At 54.6% G+C, this 25,682-nt stretch overlaps 1 protein-coding gene and 1 long non-coding RNA gene across 5 annotated transcripts; one reads left to right on the top strand and one right to left on the bottom strand.

Annotated features, from left to right (window-relative positions):
* Positions 1-907: 907 nt before the first annotated feature.
* Positions 908-7,233, bottom strand: LOC123330451. Its single transcript, XR_006640246.1, has 2 exons — positions 6,946-7,233; positions 908-3,654 (listed from the first exon to the last, which is right to left on the bottom strand). It is a non-coding gene; the product is annotated as an uncharacterized LOC123330451 (long non-coding RNA).
* A 152-nt stretch (positions 7,234-7,385) lies between these two features.
* Positions 7,386-25,448, top strand: FCSK (fucose kinase). 4 transcript variants are annotated; one of them, XM_025268370.3, is made up of 24 exons: positions 7,387-7,519; positions 12,268-12,372; positions 12,729-12,880; positions 13,579-13,629; positions 14,609-14,734; positions 15,053-15,125; positions 15,578-15,675; positions 16,014-16,094; positions 16,622-16,741; positions 16,917-17,088; positions 17,487-17,599; positions 18,228-18,329; positions 18,416-18,586; positions 19,056-19,120; positions 19,483-19,853; positions 20,422-20,632; positions 20,759-20,925; positions 21,020-21,241; positions 21,528-21,671; positions 21,826-21,945; positions 23,467-23,654; positions 23,731-23,830; positions 24,313-24,536; positions 24,709-25,448. In XM_025268370.3, exons 2-24 carry the CDS (start codon positions 12,291-12,293, stop codon positions 24,793-24,795), a joined length of 3,240 nt encoding a protein of 1,079 aa, XP_025124155.3. In that variant the 5' UTR covers positions 7,387-7,519; positions 12,268-12,290; the 3' UTR covers positions 24,796-25,448. The 4 variants fall into 4 exon arrangements, with proteins under 4 accessions (XP_044788096.2, XP_044788097.2, XP_025124155.3 ...); XM_044932160.2 differs by lacking the exon at positions 7,387-7,519 and adding an exon at positions 9,830-9,882; XM_044932161.2 differs by lacking the exon at positions 14,609-14,734 and having other exon boundaries at positions 7,386-7,519.
* Positions 25,449-25,682: the final 234 nt, after the last annotated feature.

Genomic DNA, 25,682 nt, shown 5'->3' with positions numbered 1-25,682 from the left:
GAGAAGGAAATGGCAACCCACTCCAGTGTTCTTGCCTGGAGAATCCCAGGGACTGTGGAGCCTGTTGGGCTGCCGTGTATGGTGTCGCACAGAGTCGGACACGACTGAAGCGACTTAGCAGCAGCAGCAGATGTGTACAGCATACCTAGCTGAAAACCAAAACCACAACAAAAACCAAGTCAATAGACAAGTGGAAGACAATTTTGCAATTTATATCAGGTAGAAAAGGCTAATACAAAGTGCTCTGTAAATCAGTAAAATTACCAAGGAACAATGGGACATGTGAAAAGAACACAAACAGTTCACAGAGAAGGAAGCAAATGGCTGTGACGTGAAAACATGAGTAGCTCCACCCTTTTTAAAAAAAATTAGGGTAGGGACTTCCTGGTGGTCCAGTGGTCACGGCTTCACCTTCCAGTGCAGCGGGTGCACGTTCGATCCCTGCTTGGGAAGCTAGGATCCCACATGCCCACAGCCAAAAAGCCAAAAAATAAAACAGGAGCAATACTGTAACAAATTCAATAAAGAGTTTTAAAATGATCCACATTAAAAAAATCCTTAAAAAACTGTAGTAAAATATACATAACATAAAATTTACCATCTTGACCATTTTTAAGTGTACAGTTCAGTGGCATTAAGTACATTCAAGTTGTCATATGGTAAACACTACCATTTATCTTCAGAATTTTTTGGTTTTCCCAAACTAAATCTAGGTATCCATTAAGCTATTACTCCCCACGGTTTCCTCTCCTCCCAGTCCCTGACAATCACCAGTCTACTTTCTGTCTCTATGAATTTGACTGTCAAGGCATGAAAGTATGAAGACAATATTTGTCCTTTTGTGCCTGGCTTATTTCACTTAGCATAATGTCCTCAGTGTTCATCCATGTTATGGCATGCGTCAGGATTTCCTTCTTTTTGTAGGCTGAATAATATTCTATTGTATACACTGATATGTACCACATTTTATCCATTCATCTGTTGATGGACACTTGGGTTGTTTCCATCTTTTGGCTATTGTGAACAAAGATGCTCTGAACACGGGTTTACAAATATCTCTTTGGGTTCCTGGTTTCAGTGCCTTTGGATGTATACCAAAAGTGAAATTCCTGGATCATATGATAATTCCGCCTTTAATTTTTTGAGCAACCATCATAATGTTTTCCATAGTAGCTGTACCATTTTATATTCCCACCAGCAGTATACAAGGATTCCAGTTCTTCCACATTCTGACACTTATTTTCTGAGTTTCACTTGTAATAATAAAAGAAATGCAAATTACAACCACACCGAGATATCATTTTTCACCTATCAGATTGGCAAAGATCAAAAACCTTGATAGCTATCTTGGAAAGAGTACGGGGAACAAGGATTGTCGTACACTGCCAATGTGGTTGGAAATCCATATGGCCTCTGCGAAGAGCAACTTGGTAATGTCTTCAAATTACACACGCACACACTATTTGACCTAGTAATTTCTAAGGAGGTATCCTATCTGCACATGTTCTTAATTACATATAGAGATGGATATTTGTTAAAGCATTGTAAGAAAAAAGATTAAAGATGATCTAAATGTTGTTGATCCAGATTAAAGATTAAATGAATGGAACTGGGGAAGCTTCAATTGATGGTGTCAATTGTTATCGCTCCTGCTTACGCACTTCAGTTATCTCCAACTCTTTGCAACCCTATAAACTGTAGCCCGCCAGGCTCCTTTGTCCATTGGACTTCCCTGGCAAGAATACTGCAGTGGTTTGCTATGCCCTCCTCCAAGGGGATCTTCCTGACCCAGGGAATGAACCCATGTCTCCTGCATTGCAAGAGGATTCTTTACCACTAAGTCACCAGGCGAAGCCCTTTTGTTATCATTACTTCACTAGATAACAGACTTTTGGAGAGTAGAGGAGGGGCTTTTGTAGGTCCAAACAGACCTTCCAGAAATACTGATCAGATTAACTATTTCTTGGCCTCTGGCAGAACTAGATCGGCAGACAGCTCAACAAGATAATGTGGTTTATCCAAAGTCATCCACAGAATGTCTGCTACACATTATGTACAAAGCACATTGGCAGGCATTGTGAAAATGACTGAAATTGAAGAACTGAACCCTGTCTTCTTGGAGCTTGAGACCTTGTGAAGCACTCTGACAGACCTTAAAAGTATTAACTTTTTAAAAAGTGTACTGTCAATTATATCCATGGAGACCATTGATCTGGCATATAAACTAAGGCTCAGCTCAGAGAAACTATATATAAACAGTCCCAGGGATTGAGACTCTAAGCTTTCACTGCCAAGGCTCAGTCCCTGGTCGGGGAACTAAGATTCCCACAGCCACAGGCATGGCCTGAAAAAAGGATTCCTTAACATGTTTGTGAAATGCTTTATAGCTTAGCCTAGAGGTTCCCCATGCATATAGGAATTGTTTTTCCCTAGCTCTGTACCTGTCCACTGAGAAGACCTGGGAGCAATGACACCCCATTAGCAACAAGCACACTAAACGTGTCATTGTTTGTTTGATTGTTTTAACATTTTCTGGCTGTGCGGCATGTAGGATCTTAGTTCCCCAAGCAGGGATCAAACCCATGACCCCTGCACTGAAAATGCAGAGTCTTAACCACTGGACTTCCACGGAAGTCCCTCAGTGCTGTTTTGTTTAAATTGAGGTGAAATTCACAGAACATAAAATTAACTATGATAAAGCATACAATTCAGCGTATTTAGTGCATTCACAATGTCTAGAAACCAGTACCTCTAGTTCCAAAACCTTTTCTTCACCTCACAAGAAAACCCTGTACCCATTAAGCGATCACTCCCCATTCTTCCCACCCCCAACCCCTGGCAACTGAGCTTGCTTTCTGTCTCTATGGATTTAACTATTTTGAACACTTCATATAAATGGAATCATAAAATATTTAGTAGTTTTTGCCTGAGTTCTTTCATTTTCCATATTTTCAATTCATCCGTGTTGCAGTATGCATTAATATCTCATTATTTTATGGTTGAGTAGTATTTCATTGTATGCATATATATATACATATATACACACACACACACACACACACACACATATATACACATTTTGCTTACTCACTCTGTTTATTTTAAAGTTGTGGGGATAAAATAAACCCGTTTACCTTTATTTAGTGGATCTGTAGCTCTTCTGAAGCAACACTTGTTAACATCCTGTGTTGTTGTTTAGTTGCTAAATCGTGTCTGACTCTTGGTGACTCCATGGATTATAGTCCACCAGGTTCCTCTGTCCATGGGACTTCCCAGGCAAGAATCCTGGAGTGGGTTGCCATCCTACTATATCCTACTATTAATATATAATCACATCCTATAGAATATATATACATATATATGTATATATGTACATCCTATAGCATGTATATAGATATATACACATCCTATAGCAGCACTCTTTGGAAAATGCTGCATAAGATATTTGGAAAAGGCAAGTCAGGCTTTGGGGAAGATGGCCACTTAATGATAAAGTACACTTAATAGCTCTCCAGAAAGGGTTACCTATTTTGTTATCCTATCAGGTCTGGATTTCGATTATTTAAAACCATACCAGAGACTTCCCTGTCAGTCCAGTGGTTAGGACGCCACGTTTCCACTGCAGCGGCACAGGTTCCGTTCCTGGTCAGGGAACTAAGGTCCCGTAAGTCACATGGAATGGCAAGGAAAAAAAGAAGAAAAAATAATCAGCTGTTTCAATTTCTCCTTGAAAGGCTGGTAGGAGAGTTTATTATCCTCTCCTCATTTTCATCATCTAGCTCCCATCTCTTCAGCAGTTCCCCTGCAGTAAATGCTCTTGGTTATACGCTTTCACAGGGATGAACCACCCATTCTCCAGCTGTCATGAGTGCTGGCTGAAGCATCTCATAGCTGACTCCTTCTCCGGAGAATTGTTATCAGTCCCTGTGAACTGCTTTGCCTGGAGATGCCCAGGAAATTTTGCTCCTCTTTTCCCTACCTCCCCCTGGCCCACCCATAGCCCAAACGACTGATGTGGGGTACAAAGTCCAGATCCCTTGTTTCTAAAATAAGCCCTGTGGTGCATTTTATGCTCCTGAGATCTCCAGAGGATGAGACTGAGGCTCAGTCAGTCAGTTCAGTCGCTCAGTCGTGTCCAACTCTTTGCAACCCCATGAATCTCAGCACGCCAGGCCTCCCTGTCCATCACCAACTCCCAGAGTTCACCCAGACCCACGTCCATCGAGTCAATGATGCCATCCAGCCATCTCATCCTCTGTCATCCCCTTCTCCTCCTGCCTCCAATCCCTCCCAGCATCAGAATCTTTTCTAATGAGTCAACTCTTCGCATGAGGTGGCCAAAGTACTGGAGTTTCAGCTTTAGCATCATTCCTTCCAAAGAACACCCAGGGCTGATCTCCTTCAGAATGGACTGGTTGGATCTCCTTGCAGCCCAAGGGACTCTCAAGAGTCTTCTCCAACACCACAGTTCAAAAGCATCAATTCTTCGGTGCTCATCTTTCTTCACAGTCCAACTCTCACATCCATACATGACCACTGGAAAAACCATAGCCTTGACTAGACGGCCCTTTGTTGGCAAAGTAATGTCTCTGCTTTTCAATATGCTATCTAGGTTGGTCATAACTTTTCTTCCAAGGAGTAAGCGTCTTTTCATTTCATGGCTGCAGTCACCATCTGCAGTGATTTTGGAGCCCAGAAAAATAAAGTCTGACACTGTTTCCACTGTTTCCCCATCTATTTCCCATGAAGTGATGGGACCAGATGCCATGATCTTAGTTTTCTGAATGTTGAGCTTTAAGCCAACTTTTTCACTCTCCACTTTCACTTTCATCAAGAGGCTTTTGAGTTCCTCTTCACTTTCTGCCATAAAGGTGGTGTCATCTGCATATCTGAGGTTATTGAGATTTCTCCAGGCAATCTTGATTCCAGCTTGTGCTTCTTCCAGCCCAGCGGAGGCTGCTGCTGCTGCTGCTGCTAAGTTGCTTCAGTCGTGTCCGACTTAACCATCTTTGCTTGGCTTCTTCCTCTGCCTTATTCTATCTCCCTTACTACCCTAAAAAATCACTCCCACAAGAATCCCTTTGTCTGGTTCTGCATCTAGGGAACTCAGCCTAAGATATCCCTGGGTAGCCCTGACTCCCAGAGGGATTTCCTGCCACCAGCAGCAGCCACTCATCTCATGCAGAAGTCCTGCAGATTGCAACTCCTCCAAGAAGGCTTCCAGTCTTGCACCCTCACACTCTAGCAACATGTTTAATAAGGAAGTGGGATGCCTACTTGGACTACCCTCATAGCTCAGTTGGTAAACTATCTGCTTACAATGCAGGACAACCCAGTTTGATTACTGGGTCAGGAAGATCCCCTGGAGAAGGGAAAGGCTACCCACTCCAGTATTCTGGCCTAAAGAATGCCATGGACTGTATAGTCCCCAGGGTCGCAAAGAGTCAGACACAACTGAGCGACTTTCACTTCACTTCACTTCTGGGTGCCTACTCTGTGCCAGGGACTGTGCCAGACCGTTAGGCAAATACTATTGTATTCTTACAGAGGAAGAAACTGAAGCTCAAAGAATTTGAGTGGTTTGCTCACACGGTCAGAAAGTGATGAGAACTGGGGAGGATTTGTCTGATTTCAAACCCTAGAATCTATCCTATATTATAACATCAGAATTTTTTTTTTTTAATGGCTCTGTCTACCCCAGATCATGGGGGTAGAGAGCTACACGTTTTTGTGTCTGCTGCTGACAAGCTGCACTGAGGACTTGAGCTCATTAAAAAAACCTCTGTGAATATCTTTACTAGTGGCCTTGGAGCCCGACCCAGCGAGCCTGCCCGCCCTAGGATGTAGGGGGAAGCCCTTGGCCTCTGAACTCCTTGGAACTCCCTGTTTTCCTTGAGCCACCCCCAGGGCTGCAGCTGCAGGCACCCCTTCCTTCTCCTCCACTGCAGAGCAGGGTCTGCAGTGCTAGGAACAGCTTTCCTGGAGGCCTCCTGGGTTCACAGGAGAAGGAGCAGGGCGCTGAGGTGAAGGAAGGAGGAGGAGACCTGGGCCAAGTGAAGAGAGGGGGTGACTGCAGGGGGAGAAAGGGGGATGGAGAGAGGTTTGGGGGAGGAAGTGGGGAAGTGGGAGCTGAGCAGGGGATTGCTCTTTATTCATTCCACCATTTAACACATTGTTTTAACCACGGATGATGTCCCAGGCATGTTCCCTTGACTGAGGATACAACAGGGAATAAACCACTGATCCAGCTGTAAGGGGGCCACGTGGGAATAACAGCAATAGTCATAACAAGGGTTAGTAATTTTGGAGCATCTACTATGAAGTCAAGAATTTATCTTATCCTCATAATAATCTCAGACATTTGATACAATTATTACCCCATATCACAGATAAAGAGTACACGACACAAAATTGCCACGTGACTGGCCAAGGTTACAAAAAGTGAGCAGAATGTCACATTTTTTCTGAAACCCACTGCTTGGGCCTCCCAGGCTCCCTATTAACGACAGCAGTTTTGTAAAGTACATTCTCCTAAGAAAAATTCAAGTAGTGCAAATGAAGTTCAAGGTCTCCCTGCCCATGCCCATTCCTGGCAGTATCCTCCTTCTGGCGCTCTCCTTCCAGTCCTGTTCCTGTCCATATGTACCATTATGTCCACAGACATTATTTCTGACATGAGTAGCTTCCCATACATAATATTCTTTAACAAAATGTCCTGAACATTTTTCCCTATTGCATATGTCGACCTAGCCCATTATCTCTGTTGCATAGTATTCCATTGTATGGATGTGCCTAATTTATTTTTCCAGTAACCTGAGCATCCGCGCGTTTCCACTTTTCCGGGATTACAAACAATGCTGCCATTCATAACTTTTCCGAAAGAGCCACACATCTTCTTTTCACTAGAGTTGTGACGTTTCTACCCGAAGGACCCACGTGACGAACCCGTGCAAGCCTGGTCAATTGCCAATCGGACGGTGGTCGCTTACGCTGGGACAACGCCTGTGGGTTGTTTCTCCGAGTTTGATTTCTGCCTCTGCGGAGCAGAGGTGCGGCCCGCTCCGCCGCACCCTCAGGACTCCCCGGCCCCGGGGTTAAACAAATGGACACATCCCAAGCCTAGAACTCGAGCCTCAGGAAACGCGTTCTGTCTTGGAGACGCCCTGGCTCCTCTGGGAGTTGTAGTTTTGCTGCCCCGCGGAGCTACCGTCTCCTCTCCACACCCCTTCTCGAAGAGATGGCTCACTGCCCTTTAGGAAGGAGTTGCTCGGACCATGTCTGAAGACCCGCGAGGTCGCTCGGAGCTGGGAATCAGGGAGGGACCACCCCGGGCGGGGAGAACGCTGAAACTACACTTCCCAGGACGCGCAGCGAGGCATGCGCCGCCCCGCCTTGGAGAGCTGGCGGCGCGGTGCGCCGGGCGCAGGCACGTATGTGGGTGTGCGCGGACCCGGCGCCGTGCGGATTCCCCCAGCCGTTTCGCCGACCGCTGCCCACCTCTTGCGCCCTCAGGACTGAGGTGGGCCACTGGCTGCCCGTTTCCTTACAGGGAAGAGTCTCTCCGAACTCTGGCGGCGCCCCCGAGCGCCCGCTTGCTGTGGGGTGGCTGCAGGCTCCTCATCCCATTGGCCCAGGTCTTCTTACGGGAGCTCTGAGACTTGGGGACACCCAGGACAGGGACTCCAGGCGGCTGGGCCGCTGGGTGCTGGGCTGGTGACTTTCCCTTTGAGGTCACTTTTCCTGCCTCATTTTACCCCGTCGGGTCTCGTCATTATCCGCTTATCTCAACTATATTTCCTTTGTGTGATTTGCAATGTAATCTCTACTTCCATGGAGAAGGCAATGGCACCCCACTCCAGTACTCTTGCCTGGAAAATCCCATGGATGGAGGAGCCTGGAAGGCTGCAGTCCATGGGGTCGCTAAGAGTCGGACACGACTGAGCGACTTCACTTTCACTTTTCACTTCTGTGCCTTGGAGAAGGAAATGGCAACCCACTCCAGTGTTCTTGCCTGGAGAATCCCAGGGATGGGGGAGCCTGGTGGGCTGTCATCTCTGGGGTCGCACAGAGTCGGACACGACTGAAGCGACTTAGCAGCTCTACTTCCAATCACCTTCCTTTTTCCCCAGAAGGCAAATCAGATCCCTCTGTGAAACTACTTTTTCTCCTTTAAAATGCAAAATCACTGCCCTACTTCTCTTCAAGAAGCAAATATGAAGAGGCCTTATTTTATTCTGTCCCTGACTCCCCTTCCCTATCCTAATTTTGGGCAGCGTGTGGCTGAGGGCATTAAACACCTTTTCAACTTGACCTCAGTAGGTGAAGTTCTATTGGAAGTGTGTAGAATGTTGGAATAGAGAGGCCTTGCTATCTAAGATCTCCGTACAAATGTGAAGTATGACAGAGGACGAAGACTCCAGGAGAGAGGTCTTGTTTCTGCAGGGTGCATAAGGACATGAATCTTGGAGCTGGACACACCTGACCTGTCTGTACACGCTCTATATGACCTTCATTATCCCCATTACCTAAATAAGAATCTGAGCGACTCAGGCCCCAGTCATGACTGCAGTATCAACTAACATTTGTGAATTGGACAGAATGCTTCCCTGGCAGTGGTGTTGTAAGGATGAAAAATCAGTGTCTTAACTGTGGGTCGGAGTGAGTGGGTGAGCTGACGCTTAACAGCTGCCATCTTTAATGTCATCTGCCGGGAACCCGGCATATTGAGTGCATATTGCATATTGAGTGCAGCACTTTCCACAGCATCATCTTTCAGGATCTGGAATAGCTCAGCTGGAATTCTATCACTGCCAGGAGCCAGCGTGAGGAACTCTGCCCATGACAAAGGTCATGAGGAAGGAGGCTCGGCATACGCAAAGGTGGGATCGAGCCTCAGGAGTCCCCCTGGAAATTCTCGAGCATCTACCCCCAAAACCAGAGTCTGCCTACTTTCTGCTTTGTGCTTTCACCTACACCTCTGACTTTACGGGGGTCTGTCCCCCACTACCTCTCTCTGAAAAAAAGAGTTAGCTTACAGCTCCAGTTAATAATTCCTGGGTGTGACAGTGTTTAACCTACAAACTCCTTTGGATATCCTCTAGCCTGCCTGAATAGGTTTTTCCGGCCACATGTGATTGTTCAGAGCTTCCCAACTGTGAGAGGCAGGAGATGTTCTAAACGGTCTAAACACAGATTCCTTTGAGTAGTTAAAAGATTGATTAGAAATTGTATTGGTGAAGGGTTTTTCACTTAATGGGCCAATGTTCGCTGCTAAGTCTCCATACTCCTTACCTACTGTGTCCTTGGCAGTGTATTGATTGATATAATGGGTGTATAGAAATGTAAGTAGTGGCCTCAATGTTTGTAACCTTGGACCCTTGAGTTAATTCTTTTCTTGATTGAGCCCACCTCACCTTTGCCCTATAGGAATGCAGCTTTGTCCAGTGCTTTTTTGGAGGCTGGTGCCTGACTTTAGAATAATCACCTTTAGAGAAAAATAAGTTTCTTAAAATGTTAACAGGCCTCCTGGCCAGAAGATGATGTAATTCACCTGAACTTTTGCATACGATAAGTTTGAAAGCCTGGCTTCGATTAGGACTAGGAACTGCTGTCCTTGCATGACTCCACCCCTTCCCCCATTATCCTCTATGCATAACTTAAGGTATAAAAACTACTTTGGAAAATAAAGTGCGGGCCTTGTTCACCGAAACTTGGTCTCCCCATGTTGCTCTCTTTCTCAAATTCTGGCTGAGTCTCCATCTGGAGCGCAGAACCCGCCACGCTTGCTAATTATGCTAATTATGCCTGGGCTTCTAAGATCCGACCGGGGAGGCCTCAGTGTCTCCTCTCCGTCGGGAGAACGGAAGGATGCCTGCGGCCTACGTAAGTGGTGCAAACTTCTTGTCTTGAAGTTTTATTGGTCTCCCGCGTAAACCAAGCTACTCAGCCTCTTTTCTCCACTGAATTTTCCTACTGAGCTATCCTCATTCTATTACTCTTTATATCTTTGATAAATATTTATAAATAAATAGGTCGCCTATGCCGTCTCTCCTTCGAATACCCTGGATCAGCCGGGGCTGGACCCCGGCAGTCATCCTTGATTCATTGTCACCTTGTATTGGGCACTTTACATATATTTGGTACTTTTGTTCTATTTTCAGCCCTACAAAGCAGGTTTGGTGTAGTGGTAAAGAGAATGGACTTTGGGAAAAAGGTGTCTGGGTTCAGATTTGGCTTTACCGCTTGCTAGCTGTGTGAGTTTGGGCAAGTCAATCTCTCTGTGTCTCAGTTTCTTCGTCTTTAAGGATCAAGCGAGTACTTCCCAGATATTTAGAGGTTCTTAGAGTAATTTTTCCTTTGATGGTGCTGATAGGAAAATGATGTACTTGCCATATTGGTTCAGGTCCTCAGAAAAGCAGACAACAGGATGAGATTAAACTTGCAAGAGATTTATTGGGGGAGGAAGGAAGGGGAGGGACCTGGAGGAAGCTGGGAGAGCTGTCTGTCTGCATTCCAGGTCCACTTCCTGAGACAGAACACTGGAAGGAAGACAGGGGGTATGCCCAGAAGCTCTCAGACTGCAGTGTGATTCTGAGACAGCTTCTGTTGGGTTGAATGGGGAGTTCTGGCACTAAGGAGGCCTCCCAGGTGATCCCCATCTTGTCTGAGCGGGTCTGTCTTCTTCCAGTCGTTGGTTGATGGGTTGCCGGGCCTCCATGTGAACGAGATGGGGGGCATCTGCCATTATGCTTCCTACCACCGGAGGCCAGAGCCAGTTAGGGGGTGCCAGAGGTCACACAGGGAGTTGGTGGCCAGCCTGGAATCCCCAGCCACACCCTTCACTGGGAAGGCCTGATGGGTAACCTAGGGAATGCCTCTGACCTCAGATCCCTGGCCAAGATCTCCTGCTCGGAGTTCCCTCTGGATTCCCCTCCTGAGCTGAGTGGGGAGCCAAGCAGTTTCTGTTAGTGGCAGAGGCTTTCCCTGGAAGCTTGTGGGAGTGTGGGTGTTGCTAAGTGGCAGTATCTGTCAGCCTGAACCACGGCTTGTGGCAGCAGAGTCTGACACAGGAAGAAATGGACTGAGGTTCAGGTTCCTGTTGGCTCCGACTGGAATGCGGGTGGACTGCGGACGGAGGTGTGCTCAGGGCACCTCTGGGGGATCACACAGCTCTCCCCACTGGCCCTCCCCATGCTGAGCTTTGGGGGCTGCTGCGTGGGACCACCGCTGGCAGCACACTTCTAAGGACCCGCTATGGAGGTCTTGGGGAGGCCGAGCCTTGGCAGTCAGACCGTTTTCTTACGTGGCAGGACAGGAGTGTTGCGGGGATAGGAGTGGGTGAAGCTGTGGCTTTGGCCTCACCTTTCCCCCACTGCTCAGAGTGCTCTGGAGGAAGGTGACTGACAGGTGGGGTTGCAGCCCCGTCTGGCTTGGAGTCTTTGAGAGGGGACGTCCCCTCCGAGGGCCCTGTAGTGGGTGCTGTGGGCACACTGCCCTTGAACAGACTGGTGCACCCCTCCCAGAGCTTCCCTCTTTGCAGGGAATTGCCCGCACCCTCAGGAGCCTGGACATAGAGCCTCCCTCCCCAGCCTCAGCTCACAGCCAGCGATTGGGTGATGAGGGGCCTGCGATACAGAAAGGGTGGCCCCGTGCTTTAAGCAGGGGGCCGCTGTCAACGCCACCCCCTCTCCTTTCTTCCTCTCCTGAGGAAATCTCATGTACCCAAACTGATAAAGTCAAAGATACACTGATCACGTGATCCAGTAATCCCACACCTCGGTGTCCACCTGGAGAGATGTCTTATGTTCACGTTAAATCTACACGTGAATGTTAACAGCAGTTCTATTCATGATTACCAAAACCTGGAAGCAGCCCAGATATCCTTCCTTTAGTGGGTGGGTGGAGAAACAGACTGTGGAATGTCCAGGCGATGGAGCACTGCTTGGCAAAAAAGGAGAAAGAGCTACGGCTATGCTTAGCCAACTCAGATGGATCTCAGAGGCGCTGTGTTGAGTGAAAGAAGACAATCTCAAAAGAGTGCATTCCAGCTATAGTTCTGGAGAACGGATGGCTGGTTGTCAGAGGTGCCGCATGGAGGAGGGTGTGACTGTAAAGGGTTGAGGAGTAGTTCTTTGAGATGCAGATGGTGGTAGTGACCACAAGAATCTGTATGTGTGTTAAAACTCATAAAACTATTTACAACCAGAAAAATCAATTTTAGGATATGATAATTTAAACACATTCACATATCTCTGTATCTCTGCCCAGAAAACCGTTCAACTTTGGCCAGAATGGAGCAGCCGAAGGGGGTTGATTGGACGGTCATCATCCTGACGTGTCAGTACAAGGACAGCGTTGAGGTCTTCCAGAGAGGTAGTTGACCCTCCCTCTGCATGCTGCCCCTGGTGTAGAACCCACTCCCTGATCCTTGCCACATATCCCTGGAGCCCCGGGAGCCAGGCAGTCCCAGGTTCAAACCCAGATTCTGCTGCTTCCTTGCCATGTGACCTCAGACACATGTCAGTTCACTGAGACTTGGTTTTCTCATCTGTGAAGTGGGAGTAACTGTCCTTACCTCACTGAGTTGGGAAAAGATCTAATGAGCTACTAGATGAAAAGGGGCTAAGTCAAAGAAGAGAAAATAATGGCGGTTGGGAGGTTTGCTCTAGGTGCTCGGGACTGGGGGGTGGGGTGCTGGGGGGCAGGTCCCAGCCATGTTCTGACTGCAGAGCTGGAAATACGGCAGAAGCGAGAGCAGATCCCTGCCGGAACGCTGCTGCTGGTTGTGGAGGACCCTGAGGTTCACGTGGGCAGTGGAGGAGCCACCCTCAATGCCCTGCTGGTGGCTGCTGAGCACCTGAGCGCCCGTGCAGGCTTCACCGTGAGTGGTCCTGACGTCCCCTCCTCGGCACGGCGGGGGCTTCAAGCAGAGCTTTCCCTGGTCCCCGCTCCTCGGGCCCCACTGCCCTGCCCCATTCAGGGTCAGCATCGTGTTTGCGTCTGTAGATTGGGCAGACTCACCCAGGTGAGGGCCAAACACAGGGCCAGCCTTTGGTAGTAGTTCAGAGCCAGTGTCAGAACTCTTGAAAAATCCATCTTGCCACCCTGGGCTCTCCTTCCCACATGGCAGTGGTTTGCTGGAGCTGGGATGCAGCAGCCCCCGAGGGTAGGGCACCAGCCCACGTCCCGCACACACCCAGTCACTTCAGTCGGTCACCCTGCTGGCGTGGCGCCCTGGCACAGGGAGGGAGGGTAGCTGCAGCTGTGGATGCAGCCTGGCACTGGGAGTGGTGCCAGCGAGCCGGGGGACCACTGTGTGGCTGCCAGCCAGCCCCACACTGTCGTCTGCAAGCTTCCCTACAAGTGGGGCAGGGGGTGGCCCCACCGCCGGGCCGCTTTGTCCCCTCATCCCAGAGTGGCCAGGGCTGCCTTGTGCCCGCCTCTGGCCATTGGCCTTACCTGTTATTGCTTTGCTACTTGTGTGGACTGGTGCTGGGGTTTCTCCCTGGAGGGGAGGCTGCCATCCTTGGCTGCCATCTATCCAGACCTCTGTCAACAAGGCTCTCCCGCTTCTGATAGGTGGTCACGTCAGATGTTCTGCACTCAGCCTGGATCCTCATCCTGCACATGGTTAGTAGAACGCCCGGCAGGGCCCACGCAGGATGGAGCTGTTGATTCTTGGGGCTGGACGGGACTTTAGAGGGCGTCTTCCTTTGTGTGCAAGGTGTCCATCGTGCACATTCAGAAGCGTCAGGATCAGAATTGATCCAGGTGTCAAAATGGGGAACTGGGTAAATAAAAACAGCATATCCTCCTGGAGGAATATTAGACAGTGATTAGAAGGTCCATTTAACTCTCTGCACTCACCTGTGCATTGACTGACTCTGTGACCTGGGGCAGTGGTCACGTGATCATTTCTAGGCCTCGGTTAGCACTTCCTCCTCCATGTGGAAGTGTTGAGATGGCCCATTAAATGTTTAAATTGGGGCGGGGCCTGGCTCACTGTGAGCGTCAGTGAATGTATTTTCATTATTTAGTGAAAAAGGCAAGTCACACAAGTTTGAATAGAATGATCTCGGCTTTTTTAATTGAAAATTTGGTTGAGATCATTATAGATGCACATATAAGAAATAGTCCAGAGAGAAACCTCTGTAAACCTTGCCTCGATCAAAAACAAACAAACAAACAAATCTTGCCTAGATCCCTGCAATGGTCATATTTTCCAAAACTATAGTATAGTCACAGCCAGGATATTGATATTGATGTGGTTCCCAATCTTATTTCTCAAAGTAAGTCAAAGTAAGTTTGACTTACACTCCTATGTGTGTGTGTGAAGTTCTATTTTCTCCACCTTTTAAATTTTTGTAAAAACATAGTCTGCATATGAGGTATATGAAAGGATATACCTCAAAAATGAGGGCAATGGTTATTATCCCTGAGGGGTTCTTTTTCCTTTTGTGTATCTGCATTGTCTAATGTTTTACCATAGTCATTTCAAAAATTACATGGAAAAGTTATATGAGAAAAACCCTTGTCAAAGTCCAGAGCCTGGTGGCTTTCCACTCCGGCCCTCTGCCCCAGGCTCCTCTGCCTGTCCCCGCTCCCCCAGGGCCGAGACTTCCCCTTCGATGACTGTGGCCGGGCCTTCACCTGCCTCCCTGTGGAGAACCCCCAGGCCCCTGTGGAGGCCGTGGTCTGCAACCTGGACTGCCTGCTGGACATCATGAGCCATCGGGTGAGACCGGGCCCTTGTCCTGGTGCCCGCTGTGCCCCAGCCATGGTCTTTGCTGGCTGAGACAGGGGACGCCAGAACAATGGCTTTGGGAGCCCGCATTTAGTTACCAATAATGGCTTTGGGTGCTGGCTTTTAGTGGGCGCTTCAGGAGAGTAGTGTGCCGCCCTGGGGGAGGCGTGGCCCCAGAAGTAGGTGGGAGGGTGGGCATGGGCACCGCAGGTCAGGGGACCCCGTCCCCTCAGCAGCCTGGTCCCCCGGAACAGGCGGAAGCCGTGCCCGTGGGCAGGGCTGGGCCCAGCCAGCTGTCTCTCTCCCCAGCTGGGCCCGGGCTCCCCGCCGGGCGTGTGGGTCTGCAGCACGGACATGCTGCTCTCGGTGCCTCTGGACCCAGGTGAGCTTTTGGAGGTTTGCGGCTGCCTTCCCTAGGTGCCGCTGTGCCCTCTCTGCCTCTCCTCCCTCCCCCACCCACCATCTCGGCCTGGCCCGCTGCCCCTGCCGCTGCCCCTGCGGAAGGGATGCTCTGAGGTTTTCGGGATGGAGCCTAGAGCAGGAGGCAGGCCTCCCCCGCCGCACCTCCCTCTCCTGTCCGTGGGACGGAGACACCCAGTCTGTCCCTTTGGCCCCCAAGGGCTCTGGGGACAAGCTTGGCGGTGGGGGGTAAGGTGCTGTCATTCTCCCAGAGGAATGCCCATGCTGGAAACCATGGAAACGTCCTTTCTCTAGAGGTGCCTGCACAGGCCTGCCCTGAGTACATGCCTCCTGGCAGGGCCCCCCCACCACCCCGCCACTGCCCTTGCCTTGGGTTGGGGTCCCTAGAGAGCCTCCTGACTCCCCCACCCGCAGGCATCAGCTGGGATGGCTTCCGGGGAGCCAGAGGGATAGCCCTTCCGGGGAGCATGGCCTACGCCCGGAGCCATGGTGTCTACCTGACCGACTCCGAGGTAGGGCCCTGGGCCCGCGGTCTGTGCAGCCTGGTCCTGACTCCTGGCTGGCCTGGGTTTGAGGTTTTCCCCATGGCAACAGCTCCTGTGCTCACTTAGTCTTTTGCCAAATGCGAGTTGCTCCCGATCCTGTGCCAGGCTCTGTGCTTGCACTTTGGGCCGTGGAGACATTCAAAGCCATGGAGACGTCTGCCGTGGGGCTGGGGGAGGTCTTGGGCACTGGTGTCTGGGGAGTGTCCCAGCCCTCTCAGACTGCATCAGAGGTTTGCATCTGGAGAGCGCCCTCCCTCTCGGTCTCTTTGCCTCCTTTCCTAACTCTGTCTCCTCCTCCCACCTAGGGCTTCGTTCTGGACATTTACTACCAGGGCACTGAGGCAGAGATACAACGATGCGCCAGGCCTGATGGGCGGGTGCCGCTGGTACGGCTGCCAGCCCCCAGGGTGGGGGGCTTGGAGACTTTATGGGATGGGAGAGGGAGGGGTTGCCTTCCTGCCCAGGGCAGAGCCCCCCTCCTTCCAGGAAGGCTAGAACCAGAATCTGAGGCAGATCTGGAACAGGTATTCAGGGGAGCAGGTGGCGCCAGAACCTAAGGACAGGGTTAGCCTTGGCATTCAGTCTTGTCCTGAATGAGAAGGGCCAGAAGCAGGCTCGAGGGATCTTTCTAGAAGGAAGGACAGAGATGTAAGAGGTGCGTAAGAGTCTGGGACTAGGCCATAGGGAAGACGGAGGAGCCCTGAAAATTGAGGGGTCCCCAGAAGGTGCCTGTTGAGGGGCCCTTGGTGGGGAGCTGCCTCCAGTCAGCCTGGAGTCCCGGCGCTACAGTGGCCCAGAAGATGAAGACCCTGTCCAGTGTGGCCTGGGGGGCCCGTCTGCCCCTGCCCTCCCCAGCTCAGGCACACGCCTGGCCCCGGGGTCTCCTCCCTGACCTTTGTGGGGGTCCCTGCAGGTGTCCGGGGTTGTCTTCTTCTCTGTGGAAACTGCTGAGTGCCTCCTGGCCACCCACGTGAGCCCGCCTCTGGACGCCTGCACCTACATGGGCTTGGACTCTGGAGCCCGGCCTGGCCAGGTGCCCGGGTCTGGGGACCGGGAGGCCTTGGCCTGGGCGAGAGGCCCTGACGCTACTGGTCTGGCTGTGGGGCCTCCAGCCAGTCTGTTCCCCTCTGTGTGTCTGCGTCTCTGGGGGGGAGCGGGCCCCACTCAGCCGGAGAGCCCACTGACAGCAGCGCCCACCCCTGTCCCAGCTGTCTCTGTTTTTTGACATCCTGCTCTGCATGGCCCGGAACGTGCAAATGGAGGACTTCCTGGTGGGGCGGCCCCCGGAGATGGGGCAAGGTGACGCGGACGTCGCGGGCTATCTGCACGGCGCCCGGGCTGAGCTATGGAGGCAGCTCCGCGGTCAGCTGCTCACAGTGGGTGGGTCCTGCCTTTCCGCGCTCTGGGTAGGGAAGCCTTGGGAATGGGGACCCCAGGGGAGGCTCCTGGGCCTCTGGACCCCTAGGCCAGGCTGGCCTCATGAGCACCTGCGCGGGACAGCTACCTTCTCCCAGTCCCGAGTCCCCTGGGCTGACATACCGCTTCCCTTCTTTCTTTGTCTCATTCCTGGGCTCCCGTCCTGGTCTTGCTGCTTTGTAGCTGGGTGACTTTGGGCAGGTTGCCGAGCCTCTCTGGATCTCAGCTTCCCCATCAGCACAGTGGGCTCGTTTTCACGTCTGCCCTCCCAGGCCCTGATGAGGCTGTGTTTTCTGGTGGCCCAGCCTGGTGTCAGAGCCGCAGGAGGCAGGGCGTTGAGGCCAGTACTTGTGTCCCTACAGCCTATGTCCCTGATGGCAGCTACAGCTATATGACCAACTCAGCCAGTGAGTTCCTGCACAGTCTCACATCCCCAGGGGCTCTGGGGGCCCAGGTCATACACTCCCAGGTGGAGGTAAGACCTGCCTGGAGGTGAGGCCCGCAGAGGTGCCTACAGGGTGCTTGGTGGCCATGGGGGCTGCAGGGAGGGGCGGGAACAGCATGCTTGGGACAGACTATGAGCGTAGGTGTTATTACCTCATTTCACACAGGAGTCACTGGAGGCTCAGGGAGGTTAAGTAACTTGCTTAAGGCCACAGAGCCAGTAGTAGCCAAGTCAGGATTCTACATCCCAGTCTGACTGATTGAGAAGCTAGAGAAGAGTGCCCCCTAACCCTTTCTGAAGAGTCTGCTCAGGGAGTCAGGCAAATTCATGGTGAGGGGCAGGTAGAGTGCAGAGGCAGCACTCAGGGTGGCCGGGGTTGGACTGGCTGGACAGGTGGGAGTTTTCTGGAGGGCTGTCATCTGGTGGGACCCCCATTTCTGGGTTCAGGTTTGCTCTGGAGGGGAGCATGCCCCTGGCGGAACAGCAGGAACCAAGATGGGGTGGGAGTTGGCCTAAGGTTGGGGCCAGGGAGGTGCAGAGAGGGATCTGGCTGGCAGACAGGCGTGGGGAGCGGCAGGAGTTCTGGCTGGGGCCGGGCTGTGGAGGAGGATTGGGGCCGCCCCTGCCGGGGCCTCACAGCTTTCTCCCGGGTCTGCAGGAGCGGCCGCTGCTGGGGGCCGGGAGCGCTGTGGTCAGCTGCCTGCTGGAGGGCCCCGTGCGGCTGGGCCCCGGGAGTGTCCTGCAGCACTGCCACCTACAGGTGAGGCCGGGCGTGCGGTGCGGAAACCCGCTCTGGGGCGCGCCTGGGCTCCGCTGAGCACGCAGACCCCATCCTCTCCCCGCCAGGGCCCCATTCACATCGGCACTGGCTGCTTCGTGAGTGGCCTGGACGTGGCCCAGTCCCAGGCGCTGCACGGCGTGGAGCTGCGTGACCTCGTCCTGCGGGGACACCATGTGCAGCTGCACGGTGCACCCAGCCGGGCCTTCACCCTCGTGGGCCGCCTGGACAGCTGGGAGGTAGGTGCTCAGCAACCTCCCCTCACCCCCATTTTTAGGCCTTGGGCAGCCCCAGTGTCCTCAGCGCAGCGCCCACTCCGCTGCGGGGCTCTGCGAGCGCTCACCTGGGGGATACAGGCTGTGAGGAGGATGTGGCTGGTAGGGCCTCAGCAGGCCTTTCCCTCCCTGCTCCTGGCTGGCTGGGGACTCCTACTCCCATTTTTCAGGCCGAGACTGAGGTTCAGAGAAGGAAGCAACCCGCCTTGGCTGCAGAGCCAGTTGCGGTGGGTCAGGCCAGGGGCCAGCATTTTGCTCCGGGTCCCAGGCCCCCGGGCAGGCACCTGGAGGTGCCAGGGCTTGTCGCTGGTTCGGGACCTGCTTGCCCGTGTGCGCCCATCTCTCTCCCTGCGACCCCAGTCCCCTGGCCTTATTTTCCCTAACCCCTTCCTGTGGCCCCATCAGCCCTGACTGCTTCCTTCTCTTCTCCCAGAGACAGGGGACAGGAACATATCTCAACATGTCTTGGAGTAAATTCTTCCAGAAGACGGGCATCCGGTAGGGTGGATGGCCCCATGGGGCTCTGTGGACCTTGGCAGCCGGGGTGGCAGTTGCCTGGAGGCTCAGGGCCCACCTCCCTCAATCCCTGGGGCCTGGGGTAGTTTTGAGCAGCCTCATCTGCCCTAGCATCTTCCCCCTGGGCTGTTCCAAATTCTTGACCGTGCCCAGGCTCTGGGATTTTGTTCAGCGGCCTGGGAAAGGAGGCAGGGCAGCTGGGCCTCCCGCCCTGAATTGCTCGCTTGTGCCGTCTCTGGAGGGCTTGGTCCTGTCCCCAGGAAGGAGCCAGACCCCCGCTGACAGGTGGTCGGGGCTGGGGGACCGTGCTCTCTTCCTGCTGATGCGGCTTCTCCCCACCTCAGGGACTGGGACCTGTGGGACCCGGACATGCCCCCTGCTGAGCGCTGCCTCCTCAGTGCCCGTCTCTTCCCCGTGCTCCACCCCTCGAGGGCCCCGGGGCCCAGGGATCTGCTGTGGATGCTGGATCCCCAGGAGGACGGGGGCCAGGCCCTGCGGGCTTGGCGGGCTTGCTGGCGTCTGTCCTGGGAGCAGCTGCAGCCGTGCCTGGACCGGGGCGCCACGCTGGCCGCCCGCCGGGACCTGTTCTTCCGCCAGGCCCTGCACAAGGCGCGGCACGTGCTGGAGGCCCGGCAGGACCTCAGCCTGCGCCCGCTGACCTGGGCTGCCGTCCACGAGGGCTGTCCTGGGCCCCTGCTGGCCACGCTGGACCAGGGTGAGTGTGCTGGGCACCCAGCTGGGAAGCCAGACCCCGCATCACCTGCCCTATCTGCCCTCTGGGTCGTCAACCTCGGGCATTAGGGAGACATGAGACTCTCAAGCAGGGGGCAGACACAAGTGGAGTTAACCGTCTGGGTGCTAGGAAGCTCCATCCGAGTCATTGAAGGGTTTGGGGAGAGCTGGGGGCCTGGGGCTGAGCCTCTGGGTCCCATGAGCATCGGCAGAGCGTGCATTCTGTGCTGGGGGCCGGATGGGGTGAAGCGCTCCAGCAAGGGGCTCAGGCAGCGCCTTGTTCCCTGTTTACGGTGTTTACTCAGCCACCCAGGGGGACTGAGGATGAACTCAGGTGGTTTGCCTCTCGAGGCTGAGCTCTTACTCACTAAGGGCGTCCTGGGCTGGGACTCGCCAGGATGAGAACTTTGCCAGGCAGAGAACTGGGGGGCACTCTCAGGCCAGGATACAGGTGGGGCCACAGAGCAGAGGTGTGAGGGGTCTGGGGTGTTTGAGGGGAGAGGGCCTTGGGGACGGGCTCCTCAGCAGCTGCCCGCCTCCTGGTCCGTCAGTGGCAGCTGGTGCGGAAGACCCTGGTGTGGCCGCCCGCGCCCTGGCCTGTGTGGCAGACGTCCTGGGCTGCATGGCGGAGGGCCGAGGTGGCTTGCGCAGTGGGCCGGCAGCCAACCCCGAGTGGGTGTCGCCCTTCTCCTTCCTGGAGCGTGGAGACCTGGCGCGGGGCGTGGAGGGGCTCACCCGGGAGCGGGCCAGGTGGCTGAGCAGGTAGGCTGAGAGCGCCGGAGCCCCTGGAGGAGCCCCTGCCGGCCTTGGAGGTGGGAGCCCAGAGGGGCGGGGTGGCCCCAGGGCCCCGGGACAGTCGGGACCCAGGCCCCCCCTTCCCTCCTGCAGGCCAGCCTTGCTGGTGCGGGCTGCTCGCCACTACGAGGGGGCCGGACAGCTGCTGATACGCCGGGCTGTGATGTCCGCCCAGCGCTTCGTCTGCTCCATGCCGGTGGAGCTGCCGGCGCCCGGGCAGTGGGTGGTGGCGGAGTGCCCGGCGCGGGTGGACTTCTCTGGTGAGCCCGTGGAGGAGCGTGGGGTGGGGGTCGGCACCCCAGAGCTGAGCTGGCAGCCCCCCGAGACCAGTTGGGTCTCTTTCTGTTGCCACAGGGGGCTGGAGTGACACGCCGCCCCTGGCCTACGAGCTCGGTGGGGCCGTGCTGGGCCTGGCTGTGCGAGTGGACGGCCGCCGGCCCATTGGGGCCAGGGCTCGCCGCATCCCGGAGCCCGAGCTGCGGCTGGCGGTGGGGTCCCGGCAGGACCAGATGGCCGTGAAGATTGTGTGTTGCAACCTGGACGACATGCGGGGTTACTGCCAGCCCCAGGCCCCAGGTCAGCGCGCCTGCGACGTGCGCGGCGGGGCGTGGGGGCGGAGCCTCAGAGCCTGCAGGCCACAGCGGCCGGGCCTGAGGGGCGCCCTGCCGTCACCCCCACAGCCCACACGGGTGCAGGAGGGAGAGCGGCCCGCGGGCTGTTGCCCAGAGCCCGCAGGGCCTGTCGTGACTGGGGAGGGGGTGTGCACTGCTGCTGGGCTGAGCCCCTGGCCGCGCTGAGACGGGTTGGGGTCTGTTTCCGCCCTGGAGACCAAATGCCCAGCTGGGGGCTGCTCCCTACGCAGGGGCGCTGCTGAAGGCAGCCTTCGTCTGCGCGGGCATCGTCAGTGTCTCCTCCGAGCTCTCGCTGAGGGAGCAGCTGCTACGTGCCTTCGGGGGCGGCTTCGAGCTGCACACCTGGTCTGAGCTGCCCCACGGGTCTGGCCTTGGTAAGTGGGTCCACCCCCTGCTGCACACCGGCCCCGTCACCCCTTCAGCCTCGCTCTGGCCCCCTCGCCGGGCCCTGCCTCGTGGACCGGGAGTGGGTGGGGCAGGACGGGCTGGCGGAGCGGCTTCATGCCGGCCCTCTCCCCTGCCCTGCAGGCACCAGCAGCATCCTGGCGGGGGCCGCCCTGGCCGCGGTGCAGCGGGCCGCAGGCCGCGTGGTGGGCGCGGAGGCCCTGATCCACGCAGTCCTGCACCTGGAGCAGGTGCTCACCACAGGTAGGGGGCTGCCCCGGGGCAGGACTGGGGTCATCAGAAACTGGGCTCCTCTGGACCTGCAGAGCGCCCACAGCTGCGCCGGGCTGCACAGTGATTAAGAGTTGCCTTCTTATCCCTCTGACACTCTCTCTGGTGCTTTCAAGATGAGCTATTTCTACCTCAAAGGACTTGATGTAGAAACGGATACTCTTAAAGAGTCCGTGCAACACCTTTCCTGTTAGGTATTCCTTCAGTCTGTGTTCCTAAGGGCTGTACCTCAGGGCGGGACTGGGTTTGGAGTAGGGGACAGGCCTCTCAGCCTGCTTTTCAGCACCTTGTCCCTCCCCTGGCTGGGGCCCCCACCACCTGAGGGGGCGCCCAGCGCAGGGCCATGGTCATACAGAATGTCTAGCACCAGGCTTCTCACCGTGGCGGCCCCTTAGTGTCCACACAGTAGAGAGCAGCGAGGCCTGTCTGGCTCCAGGGTGCTCTCACCTCGGGATGCCGAGCCTCCCCTCCAGCACAGCCCTGGGAAGGAAGCTGCCACAGAGACACACAGATGCCTGACGATGGTCTCTTCCCTGGCGGCCGTGTAGCCCAACTCCTCCTCTCACTGTATTGACTCACATCCTGTAATAGGTGGGCATACCACAAAGGCCCTATGGAGAAGCCTTTGAGTTTTCTCGGAGTGTACCATTCATATCCTTCATTTGGTCAAATGACAACTGTTTATCAGATACCCACTCTGTATTGGGCCCTGGGGACAGAATGAACAAAACCAGGGTCCTTGCCATCAGAAGTCATATGGGCTGTTGGAGATGAACATTAATCAATAACCACTCAAATGAACGTATAATTACAAGCTATGTCAGGTGCCCTGGAGAGGACGAGTGCCATTAAGGAGTTCTCAGTGTTCCAGGCCTTGACACTAACCACGTTTTGGCCGAAGCGTTCCAGATGCCTCCTGCCATTTGCGTTTCATACTCGAAACCCTTGCAGGCCCTTCTCCAGATATCAAAGACCTGTGGTTTTGACATTTTTATATAGCTGCCAGAAGAAAAGAGATCCATACCTTTCATTACTGAAGCAGAATGTGAACAAGCTATTTTATATAAAGTTTGATAAGATATGCCGCAAAGCTTATTTCTACCATCAACACCCTTTATCAGGCAAGCCGGGGTGCAGGAACTGTTAGGCTGTAGGGAGAGTCCTGTGTCATCCTGCCCTGGGGAAAAGGTTAGGGTAAGGTCTTAATCCTTTGATGTGGTTTACCCCAGTTCCAAGAACACATTAGGTCTGCAGCAAACCTCAGGCTTTGGGTTAGGTTCTAAGCTTGGGCTCTGGAATGAAGCCCCTTCCCCTGGGCTTGTCTTGCACCCAGGGCTGGGGCGGAAGCTGTACAGCTCGGCTGACTCAGCGTTGGTGAGGGAAGCTGTCTTCCCAGCCTGGTCCCAGCCAGGGCCGCAAGGCTAGGAGCCTGGACTGGGAGAGGGAAGCTTGGCCAGGGAGGCCCCAGCGGTGATGGGGCTGGGGCTCTCGTAGGAGGTGGCTGGCAGGACCAGGTGGGTGGCCTTATGCCCGGCATCAAGGTGGGGCGCTCCCAGGCTCAGCTGCCACTGAAGGTGGAAGTGGAGGAGGTCGCTGTGCCTGAGGGCTTTGTCCAGAAGCTCAATGACCACCTGCTGCTGGTGTACACTGGGAAGACCCGCCTGGCTCGGAATCTGCTCCAGGTGAGCCCTGGCCCCAGGAGGGAGGAGGTGGACTGCTCAGCAAGGCTTGGCCTCACAGTTCCTGTGCTCCCTGCAGGATGTGCTGAGGAGCTGGTATGCCCGGCTGCCCGCCGTTGTGCAGAACGCCCGCCGCCTGGTGCAGCAGACCGAGGAGTGTGCAGAAGCCTTCCGCCAAGGTGAGGCGCTTGCCCACTGGAGTTCAGAAGCCCAGAGTGAGTGCCTGTTGCCGCTCGTGGGCCTTGAGGCCAGGGGGCTCTACAGGGCTTGGCACCGCCCTCGGTACGAGGCCCCTGGGGACAGAGGCCTACAGTCTGTCCTCTGCAGAGTCCGACACTTAAGTGCGAGTCGTGTCTCAGGACAGCACTTGTATCCTGGGGAAGGCCTCCAGCCCACCTACTGGGAAGCAGATGGGGGAAGAGGCTTGGCTTCACAGCTGGGGTTCCAGGGAGTCAGAGCTGATCAGGGCCACACAGTTAAATGATCACTGTGCTGGGTACCACGTCAGCTGCTCTGTGCTCAAACAACTCCTTGAGGGGGTTTTACAGCTCCTGTTTGCAGCCAGTACTGGACCCAGGTTTTGAACCAGGACGCCGGTTAAGCAGTGCCTCTGGGCGCCCCATCCAGCCTACAGATGACCCCCTTTCTGCCCCCACCCCAGGGAGTCTGCCTCTGCTGGGCCAGTGCCTGACATCATACTGGGAGCAGAAGAAGCTCATGGCTCCAGGCTGTGAGCCCCTGCTCGTGCGGCTTTTGATGGATGTCCTGGCCCCCCACGTGCACGGCCAGAGCCTGGCAGGGGCAGGGGGCGGAGGCTTTCTCTGTCTACTGACCAAGGAGCCGCGGCAGAAGGAGGCTCTGGAGGCCGTGCTGGCCAAGACAGAGGTACCGGGTGGTTGGAGTATGCTAACTGGCGGGGACAGGAGCCCTCCCTGTGGCCCACCAGTTAACCAGGGCTACAGCTGTAAGCCCCCTTGGCCCTGCAGCTCCAGTCCAGCCTCCTGAGAGCCTGAAACCCACGCAGAGCCCACTAACACCTCCCATCCTTTGCTCCTAGGGCCTCGGGAACTACAGCATCCACCTGGTAGAAGTGGACACTCAGGGCCTGAGCCTGCAGCTGCTGGGGACTGAGACCTCTACCTGAGGCCCCTTCTCTTGAGGCTTGTCCCTCTGCAAGAGGAGAAAGCCTGCAGCTACAGCAGCCCCTGCTGTCCTTCCTCAGGGGAGCGTTCAGTCTTCTCTCCACCCACTTCTCTGTGAATATGCTTCCAAAGGAAAGCGACCCAAGCTCTGGCCCGGCCCTTTCTAAAACCTGGTGTAGCACAGACGGTGCTTGGGAACAGGACTGAGACCTCCTGGTTGACAGCGGCCTAGGCTTAGCCTGTGCTCCATCTGGACCTAGGCAAGTCCCAAGCTAAGCGTCTCCTATGGCCTTTACAAATCCAATGGCCCTGCTTGGGCCTTGGCCTTCTCACTCTCCACCAGGGCCTGAAAGAAGGGAATGACAACCAGCCTTGGCAGACCGCTGGGGTCCCTTGGTAAGGCCGACCTTGAAGAGGCCTTTGGGGGCATTTCCTGTGGCCTTCCTTAGAGGTGCAGCTTTTGCCTGGGTAGACTTGCTGTTCAACACTCCCTCCCAGGCTGACTCAATGGAGGAGTGGGAACATGTCTGTGGCAGACAGCCAGTGGAGTCCTGCAGCAAGCTGCTGCTGGCTGAGGCCTTAACCAGCAGCGCTGCAGCTCTACCACGTACCTGTGGGTTCTCAGTCTTCCTGAATAAATGCACTCTGCATTCCAGGCTGTCCTCACGAAGATCCTTTCTGTTCCCGCTGGGAGTGTGGGAACCTGCCCCCGGGATGATCCGGCTTCTGGTGCCAAGGGCCAAGAGGGGATGAGGGTCTGGGACTGGGTGAGGCCCCTGTTGTCATGTGCCGCTCTGGGCACCAGAGGAGGCTGAGGAGTCAGACTTCTGCCTTCACATTTCAGTGCAGCTCGTGGACCTGTCTTGCCCTGTGGCATCCAGCCCTTCCT

Source organism: Bubalus bubalis, chromosome 18 (assembly GCF_019923935.1).
Source record: "Bubalus bubalis isolate 160015118507 breed Murrah chromosome 18, NDDB_SH_1, whole genome shotgun sequence".
NCBI classification, from domain to species: domain Eukaryota; kingdom Metazoa; phylum Chordata; class Mammalia; order Artiodactyla; family Bovidae; genus Bubalus; species Bubalus bubalis.
The sequence above is the reverse complement of the archived record's forward strand: the minus strand, read 5'-3'. Positions and strand labels throughout refer to the sequence as shown.

Bases quoted from the DNA above. Each gene is read 5' to 3' on its own strand.
- FCSK (XM_025268370.3), top strand. From the start codon at position 12,291: ATGGAGCAGCCGAAGGGGGTTGATTGGACGGTCATCATCCTGACGTGT. The intron at 14,735-15,052 runs GTGAGACCGGGC...CTCTCTCCCCAG, and splicing joins TGGACATCATGAGCCATCGG to CTGGGCCCGGGCTCCCCGCC. The intron at 19,854-20,421 runs GTGAGTGTGCTG...CTGGTCCGTCAG, and splicing joins GCTGGCCACGCTGGACCAGG to TGGCAGCTGGTGCGGAAGAC.